The 15,970-nt window shown below is 41.9% G+C and overlaps 3 protein-coding genes across 5 annotated transcripts in view; all 3 read right to left on the reverse strand.

The window, feature by feature from the left end:
- The window catches only part of mpp2b (MAGUK p55 scaffold protein 2b), a 31,844-nt gene extending 30,144 nt beyond the window's left edge, over window positions 1-1,700 (reverse strand). For 2 of the 3 annotated variants that reach the window (XM_026316288.1, XM_026316283.1), the window contains exon 1: window positions 1,660-1,700. The gene's annotated coding sequence lies outside the window, so the exon portion shown is untranslated. Of the gene's footprint in view, window positions 1-1,325; window positions 1,410-1,659 lie in introns of those variants that run through there. The other variant, XM_026316284.1, reaches the window with a different exon arrangement.
- A 208-nt stretch (window positions 1,701-1,908) lies between these two features.
- On the reverse strand, window positions 1,909-4,535 carry LOC113135926 (peptide Y). The gene is made up of 4 exons (XM_026316289.1): window positions 4,226-4,535; window positions 3,859-4,037; window positions 2,616-2,696; window positions 1,909-2,104 (listed from the first exon to the last, which is right to left on the reverse strand). The coding sequence occupies exons 2-4, from the start codon at window positions 4,026-4,028 to the stop codon at window positions 2,080-2,082; spliced, it is 276 nt and encodes a 91-aa protein (XP_026172074.1). The 5' UTR covers window positions 4,029-4,037; window positions 4,226-4,535; the 3' UTR covers window positions 1,909-2,079.
- Window positions 4,536-9,542: 5,007 nt separating this feature from the next.
- Window positions 9,543-15,593, reverse strand: tut1 (terminal uridylyl transferase 1, U6 snRNA-specific). Its single transcript, XM_026316357.1, has 10 exons — window positions 15,394-15,593; window positions 14,826-15,016; window positions 14,489-14,695; window positions 14,276-14,390; window positions 14,029-14,156; window positions 13,630-13,856; window positions 13,405-13,514; window positions 12,644-12,766; window positions 12,166-12,258; window positions 9,543-11,810 (listed from the first exon to the last, which is right to left on the reverse strand). Exons 1-10 carry the CDS (start codon window positions 15,467-15,469, stop codon window positions 10,678-10,680), a joined length of 2,403 nt encoding a protein of 800 aa, XP_026172142.1. The 5' UTR covers window positions 15,470-15,593; the 3' UTR covers window positions 9,543-10,677.
- Between the last annotated feature and the right edge of the window lie 377 nt (window positions 15,594-15,970).

Here is a 15,970-nt window from a genome sequence, read left to right on the forward strand (position 1 = left end):
AGAATGAAATAGCAACAGTGTAATGTTGTAAGTCATTAAATAAAAATGACTCATAAACTGAAGTTTTGTTTTTGCAATTGAATTCCTGCCCCTCTCCGTCCCTGCCTGAGTAGTCACAACAAGACTGTTCATCTCTATCCCCACTGACGATACAATAACTTGTTTCTTGTTGGCAGCAATAATGTGTTAAGTGTGAAAGTAACGTAAGTAACATAAGACCAAAAACACCAGAGGAGAACACTTACAAGCCTCATTGAAGCATATTCTTATTTTAGTGAGTGCAACTTTAACCATAATATAAAAGGCAAATCACAGCAGGTAAATGAGGTGAAATTGGTGGATAACCAATTATTCTACTTAGTGCAATTTGTCAGGGAACACTAATCATTACGGCCTGCATATAGGCCAGAACTAAAAATGTCATATCTCAACTAAAAAGTAAAGAAAATTTGTGGCTGGGTAAAATATGTGGCATATAGAGCAGGAAACATAAGATTTAAATATTTAAAATGCGAGATAATATTTAAATGAATGTATAAAACCATTTTGTTGACTTATTTGTAGTTTATCTGTTGATTTTCTTATTGTATCTGTGCAGCACAAGACGAAAAATTGGGAACAAAGGGGAGGAAATGGAAAGATAAAGATCTAATTTTCTTAAAAAGACATTGGGAATTACTGTTATTTACAAACCGGTTCATTTCATATCTAGTCAGCACATTTATTTGTTGCATCTATTTATCACACACATATTATATACACACACACACACCTGACCACCTGCCCGTGGACCTGTCCACACGTGCTCAAACATCTGCGCACGTTCCGGGAACGTGTGGGCATGCGCAATGGCAAACACCAGGTGCGTGACGTCCATCCAGCCCTGTTATTATCATTATTTTAGGGTTTCGTTTTTTTAATACTCGGGTGACCTACAGGCTACGGTCACTCGGAGTCGTGCAGCTGTGTTACCTGTGGTCGCCGTACAGTTTGGACACCTTATTAAAAAAAAACCAAAAAAAAAAAAAAAAAAAAAAAAAAAACCGCACGCTGCCGCTAATTGAGACAAAAACAATGCGCGCGAGCCCGTGGGACAGGTAGCCCTGCGTCACCTCCACAAAACGCCCCACGAGGCTCAACAATAAGCTCGTTTTAAAGCCGTTTCTAAGGGCGCTAGTACTTCTTCTGGAGCTCATCAAATAATAACTGCGTGTAGCAGTAGCCGCCTATACTAACGTTACATCTCCAGGTAACGTCACTGACGCTAACAAACATAAACTGCACAGCACGTTTCCTCCAGGAAAGACAAAAGGTTCGCAGCTCACCTGCCCGGTCACCTTTATCCGGAGGCTTCTTGGCTGTGCCGCGGCGAGGAGGGTTTGAGCTTTCTCCACCCGCCGCTGTTGAAGCAGGGCAGGTCTTGGTTTAATCTATGCAGTCACTTTGACAACAGCGAGGAGCCGCAACCCACACAAACTGCTCTCCGTACCTAAAACGACGCGCGTGCTCCTACAAATAACTCCATTAAAAGATTCAAAAATAAATACATTTAAAGGAAAAACTCAAAGCCGGTTGTTCTGTGCGCGATGGTCCTGCTGTACAAAGCAGGTGCAGGACGGTTTGGGATTTGATAAGATATGCGTCTTTCGGTGCGGTTACCTCTTGTGTGAAGTTGAAGCCTGTCCGCTGGCGTCGGTATGAACCCATGGAAGAGCAGCACAAACACACACCAACTTGCAAATACGCGTTTCCCGGCGACACAGCGACATCTAGAGGCAGCAATAGCAAGTACAGTTTAATTTAGGAAGAAATGCCACAGCGCGTCTATTTAATCATTTTTATTCCGCTCAATTCTTTGTTGCAAACTGATTGATTTTGATACAAATTATTTACATTTTTTGGCCAAAGAACAAATAGTTGTATCAGGATAACTAGACGAACAGAGAGGAGACAAATTTGCATGCACATCCATTAATTAAATGAAAGAGTCACAAAGTCCAGTGCAGGTCGTCTTGGGAATCTCAGTGTTTCTGATTGGTGGTTAATCGAAGGACCAGGGGGGATTAACACTGGAGTCTTTTACCACTGATCGCTGTAGTCCAGGCTGCAAGAGAGGAGGAAAATGTTGGATTAACAGAAACATGTGGGCCCGATTAGCTTTTGTAAACCCACAGGGAGACAAGAAACAAATCAGTGCTCGAGCAGTATATCAGTAAAGTATATCAACAACATCAACATAAACAGCAGCAGTTTGGTAATATGTTGCACCACCAGGACTGTGGTCAATAGAGTATTTTAAATTTGGGGGCAGCCAGATGTGCAGACTCACACGTGGCAGGATGCATTAAGCCAAAATGTTCTTACAAAACTGTTGGTGGCAACAATAATGTGCTGCTAAATAAGACTTATATTGAATATCATGTGCAAATCCTGCAAAACCATCATATTTTCTTCATGCTGCTTATAAATATTCGTTCGTTCAGGTGTTTCAGGGGCTTTTCCACCTTGAAAATGTATCTTCAGTTTTAGGTACTGAAAATACTTTCAACATAAGCCTTAAAAAGTCCATATTGATTAAACCAGACATATACTGTTTATTGTCAACACTGTCTCACCGTGGTTCAGTGTCTTGGCTTGAATCAGCTCCAAACAGCAGCCACGCCACCGCCTGCTCAGGGGTCGACCTCTTCCCATACCTGCAGAAACGCCAAACACTAGTATGTAAGGACTGCAGCTCAACGAGACATGGAGCTCCTCCTTCAGGAGGGCTCGTTCTCTCTGCAGCTTTGGTGGGAGACCTGGGTTGGGTCAGGGTTGTTATGAACATCAACTATGAGACATCTGTTTCAAAAGTCATTCAGGCAAGCACGTCCACCCTGTTGACTTTTTATTAGTGTTCTCTGCTCTGGTCAGTCACAAATCAGCTGTGCAATTATCTGAGAGAAAAGCAGAATCTTCGAGTTCACTTTCCAGTGTCCAGCCAGGCGAGCACAAACACGCTCCTCTGACTTTTATCTGTCTGACTGCAGGGCACACAGCCTTCTGAGTGCAATGACACATCCAGCCTCTTTAATTATAGAGGCAGGAGAGTTAATGATGACCCGTTTCTCCTACTGGATCAACTGAATCCAGCAGAAACCGTAGCATACAAAGGTGATGGTGTATTTGATAGCATTTACCAGATACCTTCTCAAAACTAATCTACATTTTATATACGACTGATTTGAAAACGGTGAAAATTGAAATAAAAAAAAAATATTACTACAGGGTCACAGAAAATACTGGTGTTACATTTCAAAGTCCTAAATGTAGAAAATTCTACTACCATTTAAATATTAAATATTTGGTTATGACTGGTCTTGATTCACCTGCTGAGAAACTAAATGAAATGACTGGGCTGTCTGGTGTTCCCACATGTCAATTACAGGATCAGGGGTACAAGCATCTATCTGGTTTGAACTCTACATACCCATCTGATGAAGTCCAGGCCCTGTCTTCAGCCTCATTACTTCTTCCAACAAACCCAGCAGTGCATTGTTACTTAAGTATAATGAGCCAAGGGTGCTCCTCAGGTCACCGGACAAGAGCTGAACTTTTACCCAGCAAGTGAAAATCTTTCATTTAGTTTGGAAACACTTTAAACACTTTAGGCCATAAGTGAAGTCTTTTTTTTAATTATTTTTTTTTTTATTCAGATGACATATAGTCACAAAGGGTTTAGAATTAGGCTGCTGTTCAGAACCAGTGTTAAATAAACCCTGGTGCTCTGGTTTGGTTTTATTAAAATTAAAATTAAGAAAAGGGAAAGTGAGGAATCAAAATATTCCATTTGAAACAACTTCGATGAACCTGACTCACCTCTGTCTGGTGATGAGGTTGACATAATGCCTGACGGCTGCGTGGTATTTGGCCCACTCCTCCGGTGAGGCGTTGCTCCCCGGGCTCTCCGGTTTGGGAGGGTAGGCGTCCGCGAAGCTGACCAGCAAGCAAACGAAGAGCGCTGCAAGCATCATCCACGATCTGAGCATGTTGGCTGTCTGTGGACAGAAACACCACGCTATTATTTCCCTACATGCACGCATGCATAAAATGTTTTTAAAGTGTTTCTAAACATACTAAAGAAAAACCAGATTAACTGAGATTTACGCACAAATTACGCAAAAGTCTTTGTAGGACTAAAAAAACTGCAGTTGCAGCAAAGAGTCAGAAAAGAAAGAAAACTTACTTTCTGACAGTTGTCTCCTGGTGTAGTCACCCCGGTGGTGTCCTGTCGTGCTGCGCTCCTCTCGGTTCATATGGTTATATAGTGTGGGATGGATACCTGATGCGTATTGAGTAACAGTTAACCACACCCCTCGCTTTTTCCTCCAGCACCATCGTTCAAGGGGTCACTTATCTCTGCACAATCCGCTGGGCAGAGACAGACCTGAACTTCAGCATATGTCTTACTGCTGGTTATTTCTGGAGCAGATGAAAACGACAAAAGGTGCATGTCTTTCTGGTGATATCTCTGATGCGTTTTACTTTGGCAAATGATGTTGATTTAGCTTTAAAAGTATCTTTTTTTTTTTTAAAGAGTGTTATCTGCAGCACACCATTCAGCTGTGACTGTGTAAATGAAACCCCAGGGAAACCTGCAGGATCTTCTTGCAGGCTATTCGTTCAGCACCACAAACAGGCATAAAATAGTCATGTTTTATGAGTTGAACTCATGGTTCGCATAGGTTAAAGGCAGCGTTAGCCTCAGCCCAGTGAGCTTCAGGTCTCAGCTAAACCTGCTCTGCCTCTCTCCAACAAGCTTATGGAACTGACCATCCCTCTAACTTCAAAAGGCTCAGAGGGAACAAACCAAACCCCACAACAAACCAGACAATCAGAACATAATACAACTGACTCTTCTCGCTTCAGATGATGGTCTGAGCAGCATTTCTGAGGCTGCAGTGAATCAACACTTGGAGAGAGATTGGATGACTGGCCCTGCCACCCTGCAACATACTGCTCAGCAGCTTGCTTGATTGTTTTTTCTGTCATTCTGTCTGCTCTGTTTTACAAGACTAACCTGTTGAGTTAGTTAACAACAAAAAACCAAGTACTGTGCATTAAAGTGTAAACCAAAATGCACATGAATGTGATGCCACCAGGGAAATTAGTTTTTTTGTATTCAGATTAATTAGTGACTGTTGTATACAGTCATCCATCTGATTTATTGGCTCCAATCTATTCTGTGTATTGGTAGTTAATGAACATAGATTATCAGGTAACTCCAGAAGCTGTGGAATGGGAAGTGTCTGGATGTGCAGCCTCTTAAACTGTATTTCAAAACACACACATGGATTAGGAGGATCTGACTTTTACAATGGTTTCATTAGAGAACGGCCTGTAAATGTTAGTTTTAATTTGTTAATATGATACGATTATGTAACTCAGACACCTTTGGCCTTCTATGCACTCATTATTCCTGCATGCATTATATGCAGATGGAGATTAAGCTTTTAATATGGTCTGAAGGTAGAGGTCATAGGCTTACAGAATCCACGGATCAATAACGCTATCATGTTTCACACACTCGCATGGAAATAGCTACAGCAGGCTTCAGGGAAAGTCATTTTTTAGCACAGTAATTATTTTACGATTGAATTAAATGATTCATCGATGTGTTGGTGGATCGAATTTCACTTTTATTAAACCTTAGATGTTGTTTTTTCAATTTCATATCACTACGGAGACCTTGAGGGGAAATACGGACACATGAGCACGCGCTTGTGTACACAGATACCTTTCAGGTCTCAAGTGCTGAGACTGAGTCTAATGTGATCAACATTTATGACCGATGCAGTGGCTCCTGTTTATCTTGGATCTTCATGGTCTGCTGTTCACTTCATGACGCCTGAAGCCATCACTTATCCTACAATGCAGGTGCAGTGATCTCTAGTGTGTGTGTGTCTTCTGTTTGCAATGTGAATAGATAACTGATTTTATGCATTTGTAAAACTGTAAAAATCTTTCTTTTACACGTAACTGTTTGAGATTTGATATAGTTTGGTCTATTGTTTTATATCCTGCTATTAAGGAAACTGCAAAAAAAAAAAAAAAAGTTTAAAATTTGGGGAAAGTGTTTATAAGTGGACTTTCTCTGACCATTGTACAAAAACAGGAAGGCTGTTCCCTGTTTCAAGTCAAGCTTTTCTAACTGGCTGCCAGCTGTAGCTTTATAGAGTGGCATCTAACATTGCACCATAAAACAAATAATTATATTCCCCACATAGAAAAATAGCAATAACATAAAATATTGCTTGTAAAACATAGACATTTTTCATTTCCCATTAAAAAAATGTTCTATTACCTGCAGTTGTAATCTCCTCTTTAACCAAACCCCTTATGCATATTTTCTTTTTTACTCTCAGTGACACTGTTTAAAATCAAACAGGTAAAAGTTGTTCATCTTAGACACCCAGCAGCTACTCCAATTACTCGTTCTCAAGACAGCGCCTTTGCGTTTATATTTGCCTGAACATACACAAAAAGCAGCAGAATACACAACAAAAAGAAAAGGCTCTATGATATTTAGCTATTTTACTAATCAAAGAGGTTTTCATGGGGCCAACAGCACTCTACATTGCACACTATATGTTGTCCTGCTGGGCTCCCAGGGGAAGTCATGAGGACTCTTCTCATGTGCTGTTTACAGAGCCATAAAAAACAATGGATTCGGTTTTGTCTGTCCCTAAGCCCTTGTCAAAAACCCTCCTAGATTTGGACATAAATCCCTGCTGAAGCTGCTCTTGACGATAAACAAGCAGTTAAAGTGTACATGACCGCTCCAAAAAGGCTGTAAGTGGATTGTGGGATTACATTTTGATTGCGCTGACCATTTCTGAGCAATCATTGCAACATAATTCAAAGTGGTATTAAGGAACAATTAGCGTGCTGCACTTTTTACACCCAGTGATGCAAAATAACCAAATGGAGCGCAAATTGGAAAATCATGGGCTTCAAACAATCAGATGACTGGGCGAAAATAGAGAAAAAGTAAAAAGTAATGAAATAATGAACAAATCATCTCTTATTGAAGAGAACTGATACGTCATCTGTGTAGTAATCGCCCATTTCTAACAGCCAACACTGGCTATCCTGAACATTTAGTTAATTCTACTCCAGTAATCAAGCTCTCTGCGTTCACTCTACTGCCCATAAAAGTCAATGGCAAGAAACAACAATATGGACAAGACAAACTCATTAGCTTTCTCCCGTGTTGGAAGGTAAACAGTGAGCGAGTAAAAGCCCCCAGATAAGGGAAAGGGCAGACTGTTAAAAGTTTTCACAGTCCAATAAACCCCAGCTAATGCACTGTTTGGGCTCCTGCAGAGGAGAGAAGTGTTTTGAGTTGCTATCAAGGCCGAGGTAATGGGTCCACACGAGGAGACCACTGATTTTCAAAACTTTTTCTCATTTCAATCAATTTTACCAACTTTTCTAACTGATGCTGGTGTGAATTCTGTCTGCGAGTTTGTTAGTCAAGACAGAGATAATTTACATAACTTTTTTTTTTAGCTGAGGGTGAAGACTTCAACAAATCCTGATGCTGGAAATCTACTTACTGTCGGCATCTACCTGTCCACCTCAAACATAGCTCTAAAAGCTTTTTCCCTTGAACCTGTCTTCACTTTAATAGTAAAACCACCTCCGTTTCCATTTTCATCACACATGTTGGCTAGTCCAAATTCGAAAGGAAGATTACACACACACACACACAGTCCATTCTGCTGTAAGAGCAATCTCCCAGGAGAATGTCTGACTCCTTCCTGCCATCACAGACAGAATGGGGGAAATGATTATGCGTTTTTATTTAGCCTTATCTCCAGAATAGGGGAGCCACTAATGTGAACAGAGTGCTTTTCAGGCAGCCAGGTCTGTTTGCACAGCTCAGGAGACAAAACCGGGGATTGATGGCTGCCCACTACCACAGTGCCATGATTCATGAGCATATAAATGGCTCTAAAAGGGGTCACTGATTGTCAGTCAAAAGTATTGTAGATGACTATTGAGCAAACAATGACACATTTCTCTTCAAATTTCATGTTACAGACCTCTGCCTTTTTTTTTTTCCAGGCATAAACAAACAAACAAACAAACACAATTGGCTTCTTGCTCACAGCAGAGCCATGTCAGCCCTACACAATCTAAGTCAGCGCTCGTCATTAGTTCATTTGGTTTTCAAACAAGCAATGCCTCATGTGAAGCCCCAAACATACTCTGCCAAGAGCAACATCACTCCAGCCATTTGTCTTTTCTGGAAAGCAGAGCTGACCAATTACAGCAACACCCAACCAACTGGTGTGTTTATGAACAAGCTGACAGTGGCAGCTTCAGGTAACGGGGACGGAAGGTGAGACAGGTGTTGGAGGCCTCATGTTCTCCCAGTCATGACAAATTATGACACTACAAATTATATTGTCGTCTTGTTTTACATATGATTCCCTCAAGATCGTTAAAGGCAAGAGGAGGCGTAATAAAACGAAGTCAATATTTTCTCGCTTGCCCTCCACTCTTTAGGCATCAGAACAAGCAGAGAGGTTAATGAGCAGATGTAATGCTGCAGTCTTACAGCATCACACACTGCAAAACAAGATGACGCTGTACTAGATGTGATTCAGTGTGCCTATGCGTCACAGATAAACTGTGGAAATGTCAGGCCTCGGGAGGGCTCAGTCAAAATCTCTTCCCACTGGATGCCAAGTACACAACACACAAAATTGTCGTCCCCCCCTCACCCGTTTCTGTGGGTCTCTAAATGAAGAGCAGACTTCATGGTCACAGGCAGTGCACACACAAATGTTCAACCGGAATCAATTCTTATAGTAATTGCAGCAAGTGATCTACGTATATCTGAAGCGGTTGGTCATCCACACTTAATGAGCCATTGTTTTTCATGGCTGCATGTTTCCAGCCATCTTCACTATAGATTTCACCGCAGCTTTCTGTTCTAGATTAAGAAAAATCTGAGGACAAAAGCTGGTGGTAATTGCTTGTTTTTTAGTTTATGGCCAAAAGCGACACCCCATCACCCTTCCCAGTTTTGATGTCAATTACTTTGAGTCGCTGGCTTAGAGGTGAGTGTGTGTGAGAGGCCATATATCAGAGGCTCAGAGGCACCTTGGAAAAACAACGGGTGGTAATACTGGAGTAGCCTGGAGTGTCAGTGAAAGAAAATGGCTGATGTTCAAGTGCTTTGCAATCAAAACTTTAGAAAAATAGCACAAATTAGAACAGTGAGTGTTTGAGTCTAAAAAAAAACATTACTATTCTGCAGCAATACCAGCAGCTCTTCATTGATTCAATGTTAAAATCAGTATGCTAACTCGTTAGCATGCTAAAATTAGTAAAGACAGACACAGCAGAGACTGATGGGAACATCAGTTGTTTTGCAGGTACTGGATCTAAAACTGGACAAAGTAGATTTTCTGTTTTACCAGTTTACATCATCCTAAGAGTTTCTACTTTTATGTACAACATTCCACTGAAACCATTTCAATAGTTTTGAACTATTAATATATGTTTCACTCAAAAACACAAACCTTACTGCTAATTCATCATGTACATGTTTTTTTATGCGACACCATGACACCAAAGCCATTTGGATTCATTCTCTGGGGATCATGAATATCTGCACCACATTCCGTAACAATCCATCATCTAGTTTCAGTCTGAACCGAAACTGCCATATCCAGTCATGGGGCTGGTATAATACCAGAGTGCTTCACAAGCAGTAGTAATACAGTATTTGCTTGGTACAAAACATCTTGTTAATCATGTTTTCATTAGTGCTAACTTTGAAGGACAACTTGGCTGTTTTCTGATCGAAGTTTTTATCTTTAATTTCGAGGCCACAGTAAACATCTGGTAACAGCGTGAGCCAGCATCAGATCAACATGTAGCACACGGTCTCGAACACTGTTATCTCCACAGCCTCCTCTGTGCTCCACAGTCCCATCAAACCTGCAGGCCATCCGTATTTCCCTTTAAAGGTGAGATGAATGATGTTAATCAGCACTTGTAAGGCCTGTGCATCCCTCAGCTGCAGCATGTCCTGCTGTAATAAAGCAGTCTGTCTGCTTGAGTAATTACACTCATCTGTCTCAGCCCTGTGAGCGGAGACCCGACTGGGTAAGAGCTCCACTCTCTGGTCCCTTTCTGGCAGAGCATGACACAAGCTGAACTAAAGCACCAACCCCATTCCTGCAACTGTTTGGTCAAGAACGAACTGTTGAAATGCCGAAAATATGGTCCTGACCAATCACAACTACTGTATACAGAACGTGGTGATGTTTTACAGACATTTTATTCATTTGAAAAGATCATCAGGGCATCAGGGGCTGCGCACGCTGAACGTCAAATCGTCATCACTTAAGAGCATTACTCTGGAACAGAAGTTTACTAAAACCAAGATGTGAAAACATTTTTTGTTAAAAGAAAAAAAAAAAAAAACTTAGGTATTACAGTATTTGTGAAAATATTACAAACATAACATTCTGACAAAGCCATAAATAAAATAACTCAACTGGTCAACATGCGGTAATGCTCTGTCATGTCCGACTCATGCGAGTAGCTGTAACGGTGTCTCTGACTGGAATCAAAGAAAACCCCAAATTCTTATATGTAACTGCAACACACCAGCATTCAGTCCCATTTTAAACCTATTTCTTTCTCCATTATTGTCTCTACCATCTTGGGTAAGAAGGCTTCCAGGAAATGAAAGAAGTCATGAAACGATCCCACTTTGTCACAGGTTGGCTCCAACTTCAGCACCGCCCGTGTGCTTTCTGTTCCACCCAACATCTGGGGCTGAACCTTGAACTCCACTGGCTCTGTGAGCTCTGGCTCTTTTTCAGTGATGTGAGCTGTGACCTGGGACTCCAGGTCTATGCAGCTGCCCTCTGGCCTTGAGTCTGAATCTTTGACCAGCTCTCTTCTCACTTTCCTCCTGCCGGCCCACACAGCGTGCTTTTGCACACAGATCCAGTGAGGGACTGTAGGCTTGCCCCGTCTCGCCAGTCTTGGCTTTTTCCCTTGCGGTGACACAGAATCATCACTGCCAGACGACAGTGGCCTCTTGGCACCAACCACAGATGTGCCCAGAGGGCTGCCTTCGTTTTGGGACTCAGTGCTCTCATTTGTTGATGTGTTCAGGGACCCTGATGTAGTGTCCATTTTCTCAGCAGCATCAACAGCTGAATCCTCACTAAAGGCGGTGTCTGAGGAGAGCGCAAGGTGACACCTAAGGACACTTCTGAGGATTTTCTCCACAGCAGAGCAAACCTTATTAAACCACTGCATTCGGAAAGAATCTCCCATCACCTGTGACTGATTACAGACCACTCCAGAGAGCAACGCTGAGTTGAAGGGGATGCTGATGCTCAGCTGCTCCACTTTGGTATGTGGGATTTCCCCATGGGGGGTGAATAAGCGTACAAGCCCCCATGATTTCCCCTTGCTAGATTTGCGCTGGTACTGCAGGCTGCGGCAATACTTTTCAGCCTCCTGACACTCCCTCTGGAAGCTGCGATGTGAGCGTTCATTTAGGTTTCCAGCTACATTGTGGGACAGCTCAAAGGGGTCCAAGAGGTTCAGTGGGCCCAGTTTGGGACCGTGGTGAGGGGTCTTGGTGGGTTGTTCCTCGGATGTGACCTCCTCCTCCTTATTCTGTTTGAGGAAACCAGTGATTGGGAGGGCACGTCCCTCTCTGACAGATATCACGTTAGTGGCAAAATCAAAGTTAGCATAGAAGGAGAAGAAGCCAGCGAGCAGGGAGCCTAGACAGAAAACGTACATGTATAGAACACAGCTGTCAGTCTTTATTGAAAAACTGAAGATAAAACGATAAATATGTGGTGGAGGAGCAGCAGTAGCTCTACAACCACACTCCACTACTTTCAGCCACATTCAAATTCAGGATGACCCCTGCCAGAAGCTGCTACAGATGTTATAGCCCTAACACAGAAAGATAATTGGGGCCTGTGGTACAGATGCTGGCATCACTTTTAAAAGATAATTTTATTCATAAATAATTTAAGAAGAAGCTAGTTTACATAAAACATGTCAGGAACCCCCCCGCAAAAAAAATATCAAACATTTTTATATATTTTTTTTTAAATTACTATGACTTACAGAGGTCCTGAGTGTTCTTGCTGGCGGGCACAGCAATAGGCTGACTGGGGAAGGTGCAGTTCCAGCCATCGATCACACAGTGTTCCTCTTCACCTTCAAGTACATTAACAAACAGAGGTAAACAAATGGCATCTGATTGACATGGGGGCAAAAAAGGCACATTCACTTGGTAACACATTTTGGTGTGTGGCAAAACCTGAATTGCATACAACTATCAAATAATTTAAACTGTTGCAAAAATAAAACTTTCATCAAATAATGAAATATTTGGAAAATCTGTACATATAAATTCTATAAATATGTGAGATCCCCATATAAATGTAAATGTAAGGCACATACAACTTTGCTTTAATCTGTTCTCATAGTACAAATACACACCAACAGCAAAGTGTCCTCTTTTTGGTTCATTAAGGCTGCTCAGCAAACCTGCCAGTTCGGGGCAGCTAAACTGTGTGGAGCGACACAGAGCAGCACTTACAGGCCATGTCTTTGAGCTGGTCCACTGTGGGCAGGACTTGAGGCTCACAGTTTTGCAAGAAGAAGATGATCAGCAGTGTCAGAGCATAGTTGTTGAGAAGGGGACCAGCACCACTGGGATTACCTACAAATCACAACGCAGAATGTGTGTGTGACAAGACAATACCATCATTACAAAGGCCATGGAAGTCTACATAGTGTATTAAGTTAAAAATGCAGGTAATGTAGTATTACCTTATCTCCAAAATAGAACAAGACAAGTCTATTTTTATCATTGGCACTTGGCAACACTGGTCTACTGTTGCTTCAGATGATTAATTAGAATCAAAATAACAGCTGTACATGTAACTGATCCCACCCTGCTGTGCTAATCCCTTTGCTCTAGCGTATTGTTGCAACCTACAGTGGCAGCATGGAAGCTATTTATCAGAGGACAGAAGAGATAACCCCAGGAGTTAAAGGTAATTAGTGTGCTCTTCAGTGAAGAGCACTAATTAAGATTTGACTGACACTGTGATGTTATCAATAAAAAGGGAGATGCACATGGGTTGTCTTTACTTTCACACCAATTTTTATAATAAGGCACTAAAAGGCAGTGCAGACAAGAACATGATGATAAGGGTGGGTGAAGTTCTAGTGACACCTGCTGATAAAATGAAATAACTACCAAAACATACACAATTTCAAAAAAAAAAAACGCTAGGTATTCATTGCAAAGAGAGTTATATTATACACTCTACGATGCAAGCCATTTGATTTTACCAGCCAGCTGTTTCTGCTTGGCCCAGTAGCGGATGGTGTACACCAGAGGTCTGAGCCTGTCCTCCATCCCTGAACACAACTGAAGGAAGCGGGTGTTCCTTACTGCCAGTCTAATGAGAGATGCCATCAGGTGAGAAGGAAAACAAGAAGTAACCCTGCTCTGTACAAGATAAACATTTCTCAGCACATCTGAAGACTCACAACATCAAGAAATCATTGACTCACCTGTTGTTAATGGTTATGTCACCCTGCAGGTTGAGCTCTTTGTGATGGAACTTGACCACAGGGAGGCGAGCACTGCTGACCACATGGACTTTGTGCACACTGGGGACACAGCGTTTCAGGATCATTGCTACAAGATCCAGGACCTCGGCCGGAGAGGCTGTGGACAGGTCGATATCAGACAGGATGGAGTCCTCGGAGCGGCCATCGTCTGACATGCCCTCCCCTGCCTGAAGAACAATGGAAGATTTAAAATAATAATAATACATAAATAAATTTAAAAGTCCAATATGTGGCATTTTGGTTATAGATTCCCTTGGTTCAAAACCTAATTTTTGGTGAAAACAGAAGCAAAATAACACTTTACAGGCACAAATTAAAATATATGTAAAAATGTCACACCTGTTCTGTGGTGGACTTGGCACGGGCCTGGAACACCTTAGTGTTTTCCAGGTCAAGGAACAGATCCAAGTCACAGGAGTGAATGCCGAAATTGTTGACAGATGAACCAAATGGCAGGATCTGGCTCTCTGCAATCCATCCGAACATAGGATCAATGATGACAGCGACAATTTCTGATGATCTTTTGCACATTTACTATTATACAAGGCAAGATTTCAGACTTTATGTGTGTGTTTATAAAAAGTACCTGGAAAAAACTCAATGAAAACCTCTTCCAATAGCTGAACCACCAAACCTCTGGCCTTTTTTTCATTTTCTCCCAGCTGAAACCGCTCAACAATGTATTTTATCTGTGCGTCCACCTAAAGGAGAACAAAGGACACCAGTCCATAGTCTCTTTGTTAACGAGACACTATGATAACAAACTTTATATTAAACAAGTCATTGAATAAATACATACAGATGCCAACTGACACAGCTCAGGTTTGAGACGGTCTAAGACTTGTTGGAGGTTCTGGGAGTCGTTCTTCTTCTTGGGAATCAGCTTGAACTCTTTCCTTTCCCGGGGTTTGACACGCAGCTTCAGCCCCTTCATCTGATGCTCGACACAGGCCAGGGCTGCCTGTATGCTCTGAGTCTCACTGAACTGCACGATGGCATACACACCCTGTGAGTGCAGAGTGACACATCAGACTACACTGGGTTTCATCGATCATGCCCCATGTACTCTGAAGCATATGGCTGTGAGGCACAGACATTTAAAACGTGTTGTATCTCACCGAGTACGGTGGACTGACCTTGTCTTTATCCATGATCACTTCTGTGACGGGCCCAAACTGCTGGAAATACTCAGTTATGTCAGTCTGAGAGACGTCCGGCTTGATGCCACTGACAAACACACTGTGCTCCTCCTGGCTCTTCCTTGTATCCCGCACAGTGCTCAGTGTCTGGTGTTTGCGCCCTTTGATGTGCTGGTCCAAGCTGGGAACTGCAGGAAATAACGAAACATGAGCTACACATAACTGCTATACTTCTACAGGCAAAACGAAACTCACAATACAGTGAATTATTGCTGTGTACAATTTGTTTAGCTAACAAACCAAATTCATCTAACACAATAGGGTCTTTAGCTAGTACAAGGTCACATGGACTAACTATTAAACCAACTAATATACTGACAAACAGACATCATTCAGCTGGAAGTGAAAGTGAAATAGATGGTGTAACGTTAGGTCTAAACAGACTAAAGTTAGCTGTAATTGAAACTGCTGCCCAGATTAAGTCACTTCACCTGCGAACGAGTGGAAACATCTGTGGTGGCTTTATTCGCATGAGGCTAAGTTAACGTTAGCTTACGCTACTCACGGTTTGGCAGATTGACATTGCACAGGACGCAGTGAAACCCTCTCGGTGTCGTTTTGATGTCTCTGTTCGAGTCCATGGTGGCGATAAGTCAAACTATTTAACAACTAATGAAATATATCAGCAGTGTCGAAGTTTGAGGCCAACGATCCTCCATGCGGCTCAAATCTCCCTCCAACGTCCGTTCAGCGTTTGTTTCCAGTCCGTCCCGAAAATCTATCCGACTTGCTCTCCTGCTCTCTAAAGGTTCCTGTTTTCCAATTTTAATCAAGTTAATCTTCTAAGCCTTGAATAATAAACATTAAATATCTTTCAGTGACTTACACCAGAGCTTTAACTATCAGACACTTACTATTTATGTGGAGGCTAAACACTTGGGTAGGTTTAGCCTAAATTTACTCTTATTAAACTATTCTACTGCAGGATCAGGAAGTAAATTCTATTTATTTGATTTGCACCTAAAATTAAGACATTGCTGAAGATTCTCTAACTACATTGTGCCACACTGGATAATGAAGAATGAACTGGGAAAGAAAATATCTATAGACATATGTGAATGAAGGGAAGACGTTTTACACCA

Source organism: Mastacembelus armatus, chromosome 19 (genome assembly GCF_900324485.2).
Source record: "Mastacembelus armatus chromosome 19, fMasArm1.2, whole genome shotgun sequence".
In the NCBI taxonomy this organism is placed as follows: Eukaryota; Metazoa; Chordata; class Actinopteri; order Synbranchiformes; family Mastacembelidae; genus Mastacembelus; species Mastacembelus armatus.